The sequence below is a fragment of the Pteropus alecto genome, unplaced genomic scaffold (assembly GCF_000325575.1).
Source record: "Pteropus alecto unplaced genomic scaffold, ASM32557v1 scaffold113, whole genome shotgun sequence".
In the NCBI taxonomy this organism is placed as follows: domain Eukaryota; kingdom Metazoa; phylum Chordata; class Mammalia; order Chiroptera; family Pteropodidae; genus Pteropus; species Pteropus alecto.
Window position 1 is genome coordinate 4,548,311 of NW_006433949.1, and position 14,878 is coordinate 4,563,188.

The 14,878-nt window shown below is 40.7% G+C and overlaps 1 protein-coding gene across 1 annotated transcript in view; it reads left to right on the forward strand.

Annotated features, from left to right (window-relative positions):
• The window catches only part of SUDS3 (SDS3 homolog, SIN3A corepressor complex component), an 86,615-nt gene extending 75,209 nt beyond the window's left edge, over positions 1-11,406 (forward strand). Inside the window, exons 14-15 of the mRNA XM_015586780.2 lie at positions 5,703-5,787; positions 8,526-11,406. Coding sequence (XP_015442266.1) covers positions 5,703-5,787; positions 8,526-8,624 — 184 coding nt within the window. The 3' untranslated portion in view covers positions 8,625-11,406. The remainder of the gene's footprint in view (positions 1-5,702; positions 5,788-8,525) is intronic.
• Positions 11,407-14,878: the final 3,472 nt, after the last annotated feature.

Sequence of the window (14,878 nt, forward strand, 5' to 3'; positions counted from 1 at the left end):
GCTGTGTGGCCCGGTTCCTAACAGGCCACGGACTGGTCCTGGTCCATGGCCTGGGGATTGGGGACCCCTGGTTCAAAGTGTATTTGGAGTCTTTTCATTGATACTGGTTGTTAGATCTCTGAAGTCAGTGTTTCCCAAAAACATGTTCTTCTGATGATGGCCTCCCTTCTTTCTCCAGGCTGCTGCTACTGTACTAGACTTTGCAGGATTACATCTTTGTGCCACCCCTGTAGACTGGGGTCAGGGCTTATATCCCCCTCTGCGTCTTCTGAAATCTGCCCCTGTGTGCTAAAATTAATGTGTTCTGTGGAAAAAAGAATTTTGTAGTCAAATGAGTTTGGGGAAATGACCATATTCCTTAAGATAAATGGATTTCTTCCTTGTAGCACTGTTTGGGTCCTCTGATATGTTAACGGGCACTGTGGGTCTAAGACGTTAGTATAAGGTGTTGTTTATTTGATGAGATGCTCTTCACATGGCATCCTGCTGCATGAGTCTTCCAAAAAACATACCTGGGGTTATATCCTTCAACTTTACTGGTTTACATTGAAGACGGGCTGAAACCTTCAGAGCGCCAGTGTTTTCATTGGGAAGAATATGGCAAAACAATATGAAAGAACCTTAAAAACTCATATTTATTCACTCAACAAACATTTACTGTCTGCTCTGTATCTAGGCATTCTGCTAGGTATTAAGTTACCCTGGGTCATGCCACCTTTTAACAACTCTTTTAATTTGATATATTCCTTTATTCATGATCCATATGCAGGCATACTCTTGCTCAGTTTAAATCATGGTGGACATGTATTTGTGTTCTGCTTTTCTACTTAGTAATATGCAGAATGCTTTTCTTAGTTATTGTATTTTTTCTCTATTATGGCTATATAATGATCTTTTGAATTTCAATAAATTTATTTAACCCAAAGCTCCTAATTAAAGTAATGATTATTTTTAATTTTTTATCTTTCTTAAAGAAAAAATCCCAATATTGTTAGTTGATTACCTTATAATGTACTCCTAAAATTGGCAAAAATACTTAGAGATCTAGTCATGCCTGAAATTAATCAGTTGCACGTATTAGGTTACAGTGAATTAATTACCCCGTGGATGATGAGGGATGATATGTGTAAGTGATCTTTGTGGCTTCTGCCCCTCTCATTTAGTTATTCTTTGGCATTCTTCAAAAAGGCCAGTTACAGTGTTTCTTGATATTGCTTATCGGTACATATCACCACTAGGTGGCAGGCTCTAACAGCTCAACACACTGAGGGGCCAAAGAAGATGAAAAATGTTTCAAATAATGAAAACCAAATAACCTTTAAAGATCAAGCCCACACATAAGAACCGTCTTCAAAAATGATGAGATTTATCACTAACATTTTTATGGATCTATGAGTCCTAAAGCCATGTGATATTTCAAATAATGTTCATTTTGTAACCGTGTTGCTTAGGATTTTTCTCTTTCTAAAGCTTAATCCTTAGACTTTATGAGACGTGTCTTGAGGGAGAAATGCTGTAAAATAAAAGTCTTGTTTTTCTAAAGAAAGGATCCACAGTGACTGGTGTTTCATAATGTAGACAGACTAGACTGGTCAGATTTGCTGTGTTAGACCTAAACATTTTGAAGGAATTTCACGGTCTTTCTCACAGTGGTGTCAGAAATTTTTCATATAAGATCTCTTGGAGCATTTTACTTTTTCAGTGAATTTAAATGAATTGCTTTTATTCTGTTATTAAATATCGAGACTGTTGTTCTCTCTGTATTCTGTGCATTTCTCTTCTTTGGTCTTGGCAGTTAGAGTTCATGACACATTTGTTGAAAGGTAGGTCCCTCCCTTCCCTGCTGTATTTGGAAAGTGTTCAGGGCGTTCCTGGCTGGCATGTTTACCAGTGCAGAGCCAGCCTCTCATGTCTTACCAGGTTCTGGTGTTTGCTTTTTGTGTCCTTGTCATTTGGCAGCTGCCGTTTTTCATTCTTTTTCAGCATTCATTGCCTGTGGCTCAGAGGTCAACTGAATCACTTCATGTTCTTTCCAGTGGTATGAAGTTATTTTGGGGAAACAGTATTTCTGGCAAAACATGTTTCATTTAGTTTTAAATGACTTCAGCAAAATGAGTGTGATTCAGGCTTCCCATCTTGGCATGAGAACTTATCAAGCTACATTTCATTTTGAAAGATAAGCATCTTCTCTTTGCCTTGGTCTTATACTGCTTTTAAGGCATTTTATATCCTGCTGTAAGTTTTCCTCACGTTTTGATTTGGACTAATGACCCTTCTTAGAAAGTACTGTGAAAGTAGCTGATACTTTAAAATAACTAACTGATGGTGCTGGCAGACTGTTAATCTGGGGCTGTTAATGTAAATCAGAAAGGAAGTCACCCATTTGCCTGAGTGCATTTAACCCTCCAGCCTTCAACCCACACAGAAGACTGTTAAAACTGAATATTTACAATGAGTATTGGGACTCTTTGAGATACTATAGCTGTCACATGATCTGTTTTTTTTGGGGGGGGGGGACGATGAAACATTAATATTAGGATTTCCAGTAGGATACAAAATTAAATTCAACCCTTTCTCTGCCCCACTTTTTGACCCACCTTCTAAAGAAATTGCTTTTTTCCATAATAGTAGTGATGATTCTAGTTCATTGGGTTTAATAGTAAAGGCAAAGCTTTAAGAGCTTAATTGTAGGATTCCCAGGTCAGAATTTCCATTAGTAATAAAGTAATAAAGTTAGCTTGACATTTGGGGCTTGTCCTCTGAGGCTGTTTAAAGTATTTTTTCAGCAGAGATGAGTTGTATCTTATAAAATGGGTTAATTGGCGAAAAAGTGATAATGTACGTTTTTATTAATCTAGCTCTATTGATGTTGCTTTTTATCATTTTCTTATGTCTAAATATGTTTTGATTTTTTTCCTGCTCTTTTATTACTCTTTAGAATTGGAAAGTAAATTGCATGTTAAGGTTGTCATGTACTTTTTGGTTTTCATCCTGAAAACTCCCCCTATATGAGCACTTTAATTTCTGAGGACTTATTTTTTTTCGGAGAATTCGGATAATTTAATAGATTTGATATCCAAGGTTAATGATTCCCCAAGACTATTGTGTGATGTGTGAGAAACCCCTGGAGGTCTATAGACTCTGCTTCAGGAGAACCTGGAAGTCCGTTGGGTTGGAAGCGGGCTGCTCTGGGAAACACGCTGGCCAGCTCTCCTATGGAGCAAATGGTGACCAATTCTGGACACTCAAGCTACCACCTTTTGGTGATTCCAGAGCAGGCAGGCTGGGGTGGTGGCCAGATGCTTAAGTCCCAGACCACTTCTCAGGGGCAGTAGACCAGATCCTATTGTTTATTCCTGATGTTCACTTTTAAGACAGCCAAGTATGTTGGGGTTTGGGCTTAGAGGACATCTGAAGGAAAATGCAACACATCTCATGAGAATTGTGTGAATAGTCCCAGAATTAATGGTTATCTTTAACAGACATTAAGACATTGATTTGTGACACTGAGTTTTCTTTTTACTCCATCTTTGTTATTTAGGTATTTTCTAGTACTGTGACTTAAGGAAACATTTACTTTTTAATGTAAATAATACCTGTTTATTCTGGAAAAAAAGCTATGCAATCAAAGAAATACCATGCTTAATTTACATTTTATATTTTATAAAACTTTAATGTACAAATTCACCCAGTTTTTTCTGTGCGTGTGTATGATGCACATGTAACATGCATATGTCTTATTATAAACACAGGAACATAATGGACATAGTGTTTTTTCTCTATTTAGCAGTATATTGAGTATGTTTCCACTAGTAATATACTTCTGCACCATATCTGTGACCTTTCTTTATTAAAGTATTTAGAAAATAGTATCAGAATGACTTGAGGCTAGTTGCCTGTTGTTTTGTTTTTTTATCTCTTTAATAAATCACAGTCCCCATAGAATAACAATGTTCTTCCCTCTGTACTTTTATTCTAACCATTACTCAAGACATTAGTATTAGATGTGGGAGGGAAACTCAGTTCGAGTTTTACTGTGAGCTAATTCAGCCTTTCCTCATATATTGTACAATTCGAAACCTTGTGATATTACATATTTAGCATAATGAAGGTTCCCTAACCCAGTTTACCAACTAATTTCTGGCCAAAAGCAGCTTTGAAGCTGGAACTAAACTAATCTCACTGTTCTAATTGCATTTATGATTTGATTTCTTTTAACAATATTTTCAGGAAGTAAGTTGACTTGGAAACCTGAGTTTTCAGCTACTAAGTAGCAGGTTAAAGAACCTAGATTGGAAAAAGCTCATTGTGGGAGTGAAGTACACCCTTTACTGTGATATCTTGGCAGTAGATTATTTCATCATACCAGCAAAACAGAGTCTGCTTTCTTCCCCCACAGAAATAATAAGATGCAGTGCTTCGCTGGGAGGTGTGTTTTAGTTTTGGTAGAATTTACATGAGTTAGTGGGTTTGTTTAGCTGGATCTATGCAGCCAGAATGAGCCTGACCCAACAAGGGCTGGCCCGGGCCAGTGTTGCCAGCAGAAGCTCAGCTGGTTTCCAACTCTTATAATTTAGCAGCTGCTCCTTTATCCTGTGGCAGCTGTTGTTCCATTTGGACTTTGGTCCTGGCTTCCTCACTTTCACTCTTGGCCTTGTCTCTGAACTTGTAGAAGTCAGAGGTGATCTCCTGCCCCACAGGTGAAGAGAATAGATGCAGGGGCTGAAAGGGGAGTGTCTGTCTTGTCTGTGCCATTCAAAGCATCTTTCTTGACTGACCAGGCCACATTACATACTCTTGGGTGCATGTCTGACACTCAAAAACGTCACCTAGTTACTGCTCACCAGGCGTGATTATTTAATCCCTTCCCTGCAACTATGTATTATAATCCATGACAGCAGGAACCTTGTGGCCTTGTTCACTGTCTGCCTCCAACTTTTAGCATTGTCATTAAGTGATTAATGAATATTTGTTGAATGAGTGACCAAAGTAAGGGCTGAATTTGGCTGCCTTTTCTCTTAATGACTTATTTGGACAAATAGAAAGTAAGTAACAGGACAGTTGTTTAAGCCGATCTATTTGTTTTTGTCTACCTAGCCTTCAGTATTTTGGGGGGATAATAGAGGGTTTACTCAAAAAATTATAATTTACTTCTGAACCAGATCATGTAGTTAAAAAAGTAAATATAGAGTTAATTTCCTAGCGCTTTCCTTGGCCTCCCTTTTTTCCTCTGTAGAGGGACCAAGAAATATAACTTTTAGATTTAGAAGAAGATTAGGTCATCTAATCTAATCCAAGGATGGAAGCCTTTAAATTAAACCTTAAATCCAGATTCTTTCTCAAATATAAATGGACTCCTTTGCTTACATTTTTCTTCCTTTCTCTCCTTCTTTCCTTTCTGAAAAATATGTGCCTCTAACAATACTGTATTATATACTTAAAATTTGTTAAGAGGGTAGATCTTGTGTTGAGTGTTCTTATCACATACACACACAAAAAACAATGGTCATAATAAACAGGGTGGGAGAAACTTTAGAAGGTGATACGTATGTCTGTGTCCTTAATGGTGGGATGGTTTCATGGGTGTATATTTATCCCCAAACTCATTGAGTCTTATACGTTAAAAATGTACAACTCTTTACATGTCGATCATACTTCAGTAAAGTGGTTTAAAAAATAAACTTGTGTCCTGTTTTTGGCAGGTACCACAAGAGCCAAGCCATCTATCTGGAGTCAAAGGACAACCAGAAACTGAGCTGTGTGATCAGCTCTGTTGGAGCCAATGAGGTAGGACTGAACTCCCTCACCCTTTAGGAAAGCAAATTATGAGTGCCATCAAGAAAGTACAGTGGAGTCATGTGTTATGTGTGGGTTAGAGTCTAAAGTCAGTGCTTTCAGGCAGAAACTACACATAGGCAAAATCACCCATGATAGTCCCTTAACTTTGCTGGACTACAGTATATGTGGATTTGTGTATTCCTTGTGGTATCTGTGAACTCCTTGTACAGTAACTGACTTGGGAACCACGAGCTAGACAATAGGAAAGAACCAAAGGCGAGTCTCTCTGATATCTGTGCGTTCAAATCCTGCTGGTTTTAAGGTAACTATCTACTGACAGTGGAACCTGCGTGTGGAGCATACTCCATGTTTGTCTTGTTATTTCTCTAGAGCTTTTGTATGTACTGATAGATTTGTTTCGTACTGTGAGGCTGTAATGAGGCCCGGCACAGGGTCTGGCATGCAGTAAGTGCTCAATAAATGGGTGCTGGGCTAATCTGACCCTCACACTGCACTTACCTGCCATCTCCAATTTGACATGTCCTGTTGTGCCTCTGAACAGTGAGCTACCAGGCTCATGCCATTAAGGTGTTAGTCTTCTCCAGCCGCTGCTGTGGGATGGAGACTGGTTCTAAAGTCTGTTCAGAGGGTTATGCTCAAAGATGATATGACTGGCCCTTTGTTAGGAAGATGTCAGCAATGAGTAGCGTGTATTGTTAGTAGTTAAAAAGTGTTTAAAACTTTAATAGCCAGATTGGCTTGATCTTTTATCAGTCCACCAGTGTCTGCAAAGAAATTGATTTTTAGGTGTCTGCCCTATGTAACTTATTTGTGCCGGTGCACAGTAAATCTAATGAAACTGGATTATGGAATAACTTGAGCCTTTTCTATTCTCCCAGCTTCCTGAATTGAAAATGCCCACAAATGTGATTATTTACTTAGTTAGCGAGAGTCTTCCAGACAAATGAATGTCATTCTTCTTTGGGCTCAGGATCTGTGTGTCACCTCAAGCCAACTCAGAACCAGAACAGGAGGTCTAATACAGAGACTTCCTGTTCTTCCGCAAGAGGCGTGATTTCACGACAGCTTTGCGCCTGGCCACGTGGGCTGCTGTACAAAGCACATGTGGCCTCCTAGTTCCCAAACTGAACTGAGCAGTCTTCTCAGTGACACCTCGAGATTTTTCAGGAAAATAAAATGCAAGTTAGGTATTTTTTTGTCTTTGTTGAAGATTGTCACCCTTTGACATAATAGAGTGTCAACAAGGTCTGACAAGGAAACAGCGACACCGACATATCTGCTGGAGGGGAGAAGCCTCAGTGCATCAGAGGCATGCAGCTCTGGTAATAGGAAAAATGTCTCGTTTGTTGGAAGTATTCCAGCCCATTTTTCAGGTCAAATCCTAAGTGACACTGGAGCTACTTGGCCTTTGCATAACTTGACTGGGCAGATTTGGTGGGTGCCTTGGAGCCTGTTGTGACAGGCTGAATTGGTGACTCCCAATTCAACCCTCCTTGGGGTCAGTTTTCAATTTAAAATGGTTCTGCAAAGTCTTTTAGAGATTCAGCTTTATATGCGGTCTTTATTTTTAAACCAGTGTGTTTGACTTTAAAGTCTCTCTGTTGCTAAATAATCACAATAAAGATATTCAGATGAAACTGAAAATAAGCTTTTTTAAAATTTGAAAACCGAATGGGGGAGGGAGAAGATATATCTGGAAACTTGTACTTGCATATATGAGTGTGATGCAGTTATTTAAAAAATTATGCTTTTGGCTTCATCTAATTGCATGTTAATTAAACATGTGAGAGAATCGGTGAGAAGAGTCAGAGGCTGGTTTAGAAGAGCAAGGGGCTTTGATGTCAAGTGCCAGGATTCACATCCAACACTTAACCTCAGCCTTTCTCTTCTATGAAGTGGGGCAACGGTAGTCTTTACTCTGTGGGGTTCTGAGGATGAGAAGGCTCAGTGTCCGGCACACAGAGCGCAGCAGCCCCTTGCCGGCGTGGCAACTCTCCCTCCCATCCCTGGCTGCCAGGCTGCTGCCGATGGAGTCCACTTGTCAGCTCTGGCAGTCCCCCTGCTGCACGAGTTCGTTCTCAGTTCTACAGAAGGATGCACCTGCCTGTAAAATGCAAGACATCTGATTCCCTCTGTGGGAGAATGATGTGGTCAGGAGGGAAGGGCTGTCTTAAGCTAATTGAACCTTCTTGTGATTCTAATTGGGCCTTAGCTCACTCGAGGGCATCTTTTTTATTTTTCCTTTTTTTTCCTGTTACAACCATTAGCCTTAATTGCCAGAAAACCAGAGTATTGAAAGGCTAAATAATATGGAAGTCCCTTGGGGTAAGGAAAATATTCCAAATTCGATTGAAAGTTTATGTTCATGAATATATGTATCTCAAATGTTGACAATGCTATAATCAAACCAAATCAAAAAGTGTCCTTAAGATCAAGGCCAAAACGGAACCCAATACCACTGTGCTTTCCATTTTTTTAATCAGAGGTATAAGGGAGATGAGGCTGGGAGAAATGAGTTCAAGAGCCGATGCCCGCTCTCTGCGCCAGCGGCCAGCCTTTAGGAGGGCCGAAGGCCGAGGAGGTGCTTGGGAAGGCCTCACAAGCTGATGGGAAGAGATTGCCAGTTCTCTGCACACACTAATTCATGCAAATATGTTGATTCTCTGGAAGATTGACTCCTCAGTATTACCCTCTCTCATCCTGTTTCCTTTCCTTCTCCCTTGCAGATCTGGGTGAGAAAGACAAGTGACAGCACCAAGATGAGGATTTACTTGGGCCAGCTTCAGCGCGGGCTCTTTGTGATCCGCCGGAGGTCAGCGGCTTGACTTTCTACAGTGCTCTACTTCCCTTGATCTTATTTCTGGAGTGTTTTTTTTTTTGTTTTTGTTTTGTTTTGTTTTATTCTTAATAGAAAGTTTTTAACTTTGGAATTGCTCCTTGGCCTTGGAAAATGGAGAACACTGTTGTGGATTCTGCAAGGCACTTTTGCGGCCAGTCACTTCCATTTTTGTTTTATTCTTTCTTGCCTTGACTTCTTCCAGCCACAGTCACCATGAGACTATACAGGAGTACTTGGAGTTTGATTTACTTATTTCTTTATTTTTGGCTGTGTGTGTGTGTGTTTCTAAGTCTCCTTTGAGTTCGAAGGGATATCGCTTTTGAAAATTATCTTTAGGTCTTTTTACCATGAGAAGAGGAGCAGAAAGGGATATAATCTACAATCATTTTCATGTTTTAAATCTGGTTAGTGGATCACATAGCTATGTCCCTTGTTGAGCCCGATTCACTGTTTCCCCAGAAGCTTGGGGCAGAGGTCCTAGCAGAAGGAGATTAATTCTCCTGGCTCTCAGCCTTCTCAGAAAAATAAATGCCTTGCGTAACATCTGGCACACGCCGTCCATTCTACTGGCTGAACAACAGGAAAGATATGCCTGAGGTACTATGTGCACTGAAGTAATTGGGGTTGGGGGCAGGGGGCATTTTATATTCGTAATGTGCTCAAGGTACCATATTTTAAATGTTATCTAATGCAAATAGTTTATTCAAACACATTTGTTCTATCTCAAGCTAGAAGTGGTCATTTCAGACATTTTCATTTGTAATTCATTTCTCTCGCCTGCTCCCAAGTAGGTGAAGAGGTACCTGCCACAGGCTGGTTATCTGGGTTATCTATGGAAGGCGGGGAGGTGAGATTGATAGTGGAATAATCAGTGATCTACAGACTCTCACTCATAATTCATATTGTCCTCTTGTCACTGATGCCATTGCACATTGGCCGTTCCAAACCCGTGGAACCTTGTTGTTGGCGCTGTCAGCCTCCTAGGACATCTTCTAGGACGTCTGGCCCAGGTCAAAGACAAAGCTCTGCCATGGCTGCCACTAAATCTACACTCTTCCTAATATATTCAGATGAAACAGACTCCCCTTCACTCCTTGCTCCCCTTCCCTCATTCCTATAACTGGAGAAATGATTCATTGGGTGGTAGGGATTTTTATGTCCTAGTTGCCACCTTACGCTCTTTTTAAAGTATTCGGAGTTAGAGCAAGTGTTAGCGTCTCTGTAGGCAGTCAGTAGGCTTTACACATCCTAGGAGATCCTTGTAACTCACTCCCTCAGTCCCAAGTCATTCCCTCATGTTGTCTCTTGATGTATACACCTCAGAGTAAGTTGGGGGCTGTAATGACATATGAATCACCTCCAAAGTCCTGGCTTCAACAGAGACCAAACCATACTGATTCAGAGTAAAGACTTGTACAGATATATTTTTGTTTTAATTTATAATCTATTTTTTCCTCATTTTTTTCCCATGGTGTTGGAGTCTCATTTAGAAAACAGGATAAATGATGCTGTTGATCGAAAGTTGCCTGGGCCTTCTGTGTTTCTTCTCCGCCCTGACTCCCCCATTCCTAGGATGTTTACTACAGTGAACCAAGTCCACAGTCAACAGGGCCTTCACCTCTTATTTCTTCTTGGCGGCCTTGGCTGTAAGAGAGGATCCGTTTTGCTTCAGTTGTCACTGTGATGTGTGTAACATCCCATAATAGCAGGCAGCTATTGGTTATCTAGTTCTCTGTGATGGAAATTATTTAGATATACTTAGTGTGTATTGCCATCGAAGGTTTTTGTTTTTACTGGTTGTCTTGTCTTCCTAACAGTACACCAAAGTTTGGGTTTTTTTTTGCTAAAGGATTATATCTCTGAGCGTTGCGGGTTCAGCATTGAAGCAGCAACAAGTTGCCTTTTTTTCTTGCCTTGTCTGGTAGCACCTTTGTGCGTTTGTGAAGTAACTGAACACCAGGGTCTGGGCACTTCAGCCTTTTCTCTGTGAATTTGAGGGTGTTTGAGGCCATGCTTAGGTGTGGTCTTGGCCCCATCATTGCCTTCTGCGCCTCAGTTGTCTCACAATCCTTAAAATCATGAAATCGTGAAAATGGAGGAACATGTGAAGTAGACTTGAGACACAGTACAGTAAATTATATTCCTGATCCCAGAAGATTTTTTATTTGGTTGCTCCAGAGATGAAAAATCAGCATTTCAACCATGGGGACAGGCCCCTGTAGCGACTAGGGGTGGAAGAGCCCCCGTCCTTAGGAGATGGCGGAGCTTTTGTGATGGGCGAAACTAACTAGAAAGGTGAAACACACTTTGAGATTCCTAGAATGAGAAGGGGCCAGCTTTAGCCCAGCTGGCCATTCTTATTCCAGAAGGTCTTTGTGTCTCACTAGACCCCAGGGCACCAGATGAATTCCCAAGTTCAAACTATTTCCTGCAAGTGATGCTTCGATATAGGTTAGTCCAGACTATTCTGATCCAGAACTTGTGTGTATGTTGTTCTGACGAAGAACCTGTACATGTGTTTCATGTGAGGCATTTGCCTCAAGTATTATACACAGTGTTTGCTACGGATGTGTCCCAATATTTATTTTACCTCCTCTTGGGAGTTTTGTGTGCCACTCTCTCTGTCCCTAAGACAGTGTCCTCTTGAAGAATTTCCATATTTCTATAGCCATACCAAAGCCAGGATATTTTTCATTTGTTTGGATACCAGTATTTATGGATGTCTAACTACCTAACGTAACTTAATTAAAAAAAAAAACAAAAAAAAACTTCTAACTAAGGCCGGAGTAAGATCCCAGAGGCTGATCTACAAATCATATTACTTGTATTTGTGTGAAAGACCCTGTGTTCAGGATTGGGTGACTTTTCTAAGAGAAATGGGGAGGGGGGAGTTGGTTGCATGAGGTGGTTGCTTTTTTTTTTTTTTTTTTTTACCTATCTTGGGGGGAATACTATTTTTTACACTATTCTTGTTTTTGTTTTTCTATTAACATTTCCCTTTAGCCTTGAATTTTTACTAAAATTCCTCCTGATTTAAAAATCTTGTTTCTAATCTGAGAATTTGAAATCTCAGTACTTAATGTTACACCAATTTTTCCAAAGAGTTTAAACCACTTTAATACCAGAACATGGTAAAAAATTTGCAGCCATTTCAAGCAGCTGGTGGACTTTTTGTACAATAACATCATTAACTGGTACCATTAAATGCTCTGAGAGGTGAATGTAAAATGTAAAAAGTATAAGTTTTTTTTTTTTTTTTAAATAACAATAAACTTTAAAAGAGAAAAACAGCATGTAGTCTGTGTTATATCTATTGACTTGATAGATGACTGAGATTTATCTTAGGTTTTTCCCTCCAGTGAATGTAGGAGAAGGAAGTTAGGGAGGAGGGAGGGATGTACTAGACATTTGCTTGTTAGTAAGATAGGGAATGATGTCAAAGACTAACAGTTTTGTAAAGAGCAGTCTAGGGGTGTTGACCCTTAAATGAAGTGTACTTTCTCCTTGTCGAAGAGGATAAAAGAATCTGATTAAAAACTGAGTAAATAAAATTAACCTTAGATAGAGAAACTTGTATTCCCAATCACTATGTATGGATGAGAAAGTTGGACAGTGAAGAAGGCTGATAAGAATCAAATTGATTATTTGAAACCTGGTGTTGGAGGAGAGTGCTACAGATACATGGACCACCAGAAAGAAGGACAAGTAGGCCCTGGAGCATATTGAGTCTAAAACATCATTGGAGGCAAAAGTGACAAAGCTGAAGCTGCCCATCATGAGAAGGCAAGGTTCTTTGGAAAAGACAATAATGCTGGGGGAAAATAGAAGGCAGCAAGAAAAGAAGACCGAATATGAGATGAGTTGACTCCATCAAAGAAGCCATAGGCATGAGTCTACAGGAGCTGAGCAGGGCTGTTGAGGACAGGACATTGTGGACATCACTCATTCACAGGGTCATCAGGAGTCAGCCAACTCAATGGCATGTAACACAGGAAGAACCTTAAGGTAAACTCGTGTGATTGAGGAAGATGTCGTTCCTTTGGTACTCCAGAGCAGTGGTCCCCAACCTTTTTGGCACCAGGAATGGGTGCTCCAATGAGAATCTAATGCCTGATGACCTGAGGTTGAGGTGAGGCAGTGATGCTAGCGCTGGGGAGCGCCTGCAAATACGCATGAGGCTTTGCTCGCTCGCTTGCCGCTCACTTCCCACTGCGTGACCCGGTTCCTATCAGGCCATGGACCAGTACCAGTCCACGGCCTGGGGGTGGTTGGTGACCCCTGCTTTAGAGCAGTACCTCCCAATCTTGCCAAAAAACTATAGCATTTCTAAGGTCCCATGGGGTAAACTGATGAGGCTGCTGGCTGCCACAGGTGACTGACCTGTTGGGCTTGTAATCCAGTTGTGGCTTAGGAAGGGCTGCTTTATGCTTTGGATGATAGAAGTGGTCACTATTTTCTAACCTTTTTATTGTAACATTCATACACAGAGGTGCACAGGCCTTAATTGTAGACATTGTTGAGTTTTCTCAAAGTGAATGCATCCATGTAACCAGCATCTAGATCAAGAAATAGCGTCACCGGCATCCACAAGCCCCTTAGGGTTTCTTTCGGTTACTCCTCTCTGGGGTAACTCCTAGCCTGATCAGTTTTCTCTGTTTTAATCACCTTAACCTTCTAGCTCTTGAGTTGCTGGGTCCTTCCATCGTTGCACTAGAAGAGCCAAGTCCCTGGTGTAGGCTAGGGGCTGACCAGGCATGGGAGAGCTGTTCGCAAAGGATGCAGCTAAATGGGGGAGGCAAAGAAACAGATTCAGGTCAACACTTTCACCCTCCTCCTTGTTACCAAGGCAAACAGGGCTTGCCCTTGATATTAATATTTGCCTTTTGTAGAGTGCTTTGTCTGTGTTGGCCACTGTACTAAACCCTTCCTGGGAGGCGTTTTCTCAATCTTTAATCTGTGAAAGTACTAATACTCCCAAATTTAAGGCTGACTTAGTAATATAATCAACCCAATACTTAATTCGCCTATGAAACCCAAAGCTCCGCACTGCCTAGTCATAGTCAGTGCTCCATAAATGTTAGTTGTCAGATAGTGTTATTTTCAAATGACGTGCAAAGAAAAGCAAACTGGTTAATGATAATAGCGCCAGTTGCAGATGCCATGTGCCCTTCACTTGCATTGTCACATTTAAGCCTCATAACAGCCCTGAAGACAATACACTGTTATCACCCGTTTTCAGAGAAGGCAACAGACTCCTTTAGTCAGGGAAGATCATTCAGTGACTTCTCCAAGGTCACACACTTAAGTGGCCAAGTCCAGGTCTTTCAGAGTCTAAGCCAGGTTTCCTAACCACTCCCCTCTCTAGTCCTTTCCCCAAACCCTTTTCATTAAAATTACACTCAACATTTTCATCTTTCCCCTTCAGTGCTTCCTTGGGGATTTGTTTTATTCTGCTCTCACCACTTATACATGCATACTGAGCAAATTTTAGAGGTAAGAACACTGATTTTCTAGGACCCTTTCCCCTCCCAGATAACTCTGGGTTTCTTCCTCGCCAGTAGAGTTGAGAGAGTCACAGTTACTGGCCAAGAGGTTGCTTTTCTCTGAAAAGGCACAAGTACAACAGCTCTAAAAAGGAAGGAAACGTTCAGAAAGTAAAGAGTAATTGGTTTTGATGAAGCCGACTTTATCTAATAAGCAACATAAGAGCCTTGGAGAAAAACATGTATCTGTAATTTTCCAGATTGCTTTCTTCTTTCTTATCTGTGGAGTAAGGAGGAGGGGTAGAAGCCATCGAAGTGGTTTCTAAGAATGTAAATGGAGAGCTGGATATCCGACATCTTGCTCTCTGGATGTCAGTGGACCTTTTCATGCTATGTCTTATGTGAAGTCACCGAATGGAAGAACACACCAGTTCTATGTCACCTGCTTCAAACTGCCAGCTCAGCTCCAACCAGCAGTCTGTGTCTGCAGTCTTTGGGCAGAGGCAGGAATGGAACCAATTTCTGGTATCTTACACTAGTCTTAGAGATAGCCCAAGCCCCCTCCTTGGTAAAGCAATAAGCACCTTTTCTGTTTTTAAAAAGAAGGAACTGGTGGAATGAGCTGGAAACATGGGCACCAGCTCACTCTCTGGACGTAATAGCATGATGAGAAATATATTAGCTTTAGAAACTTCAGTTTTAACCAGAAGAGAGATTTTTGTGAATAACTGATTATTAAGACAAAAATATATGTATG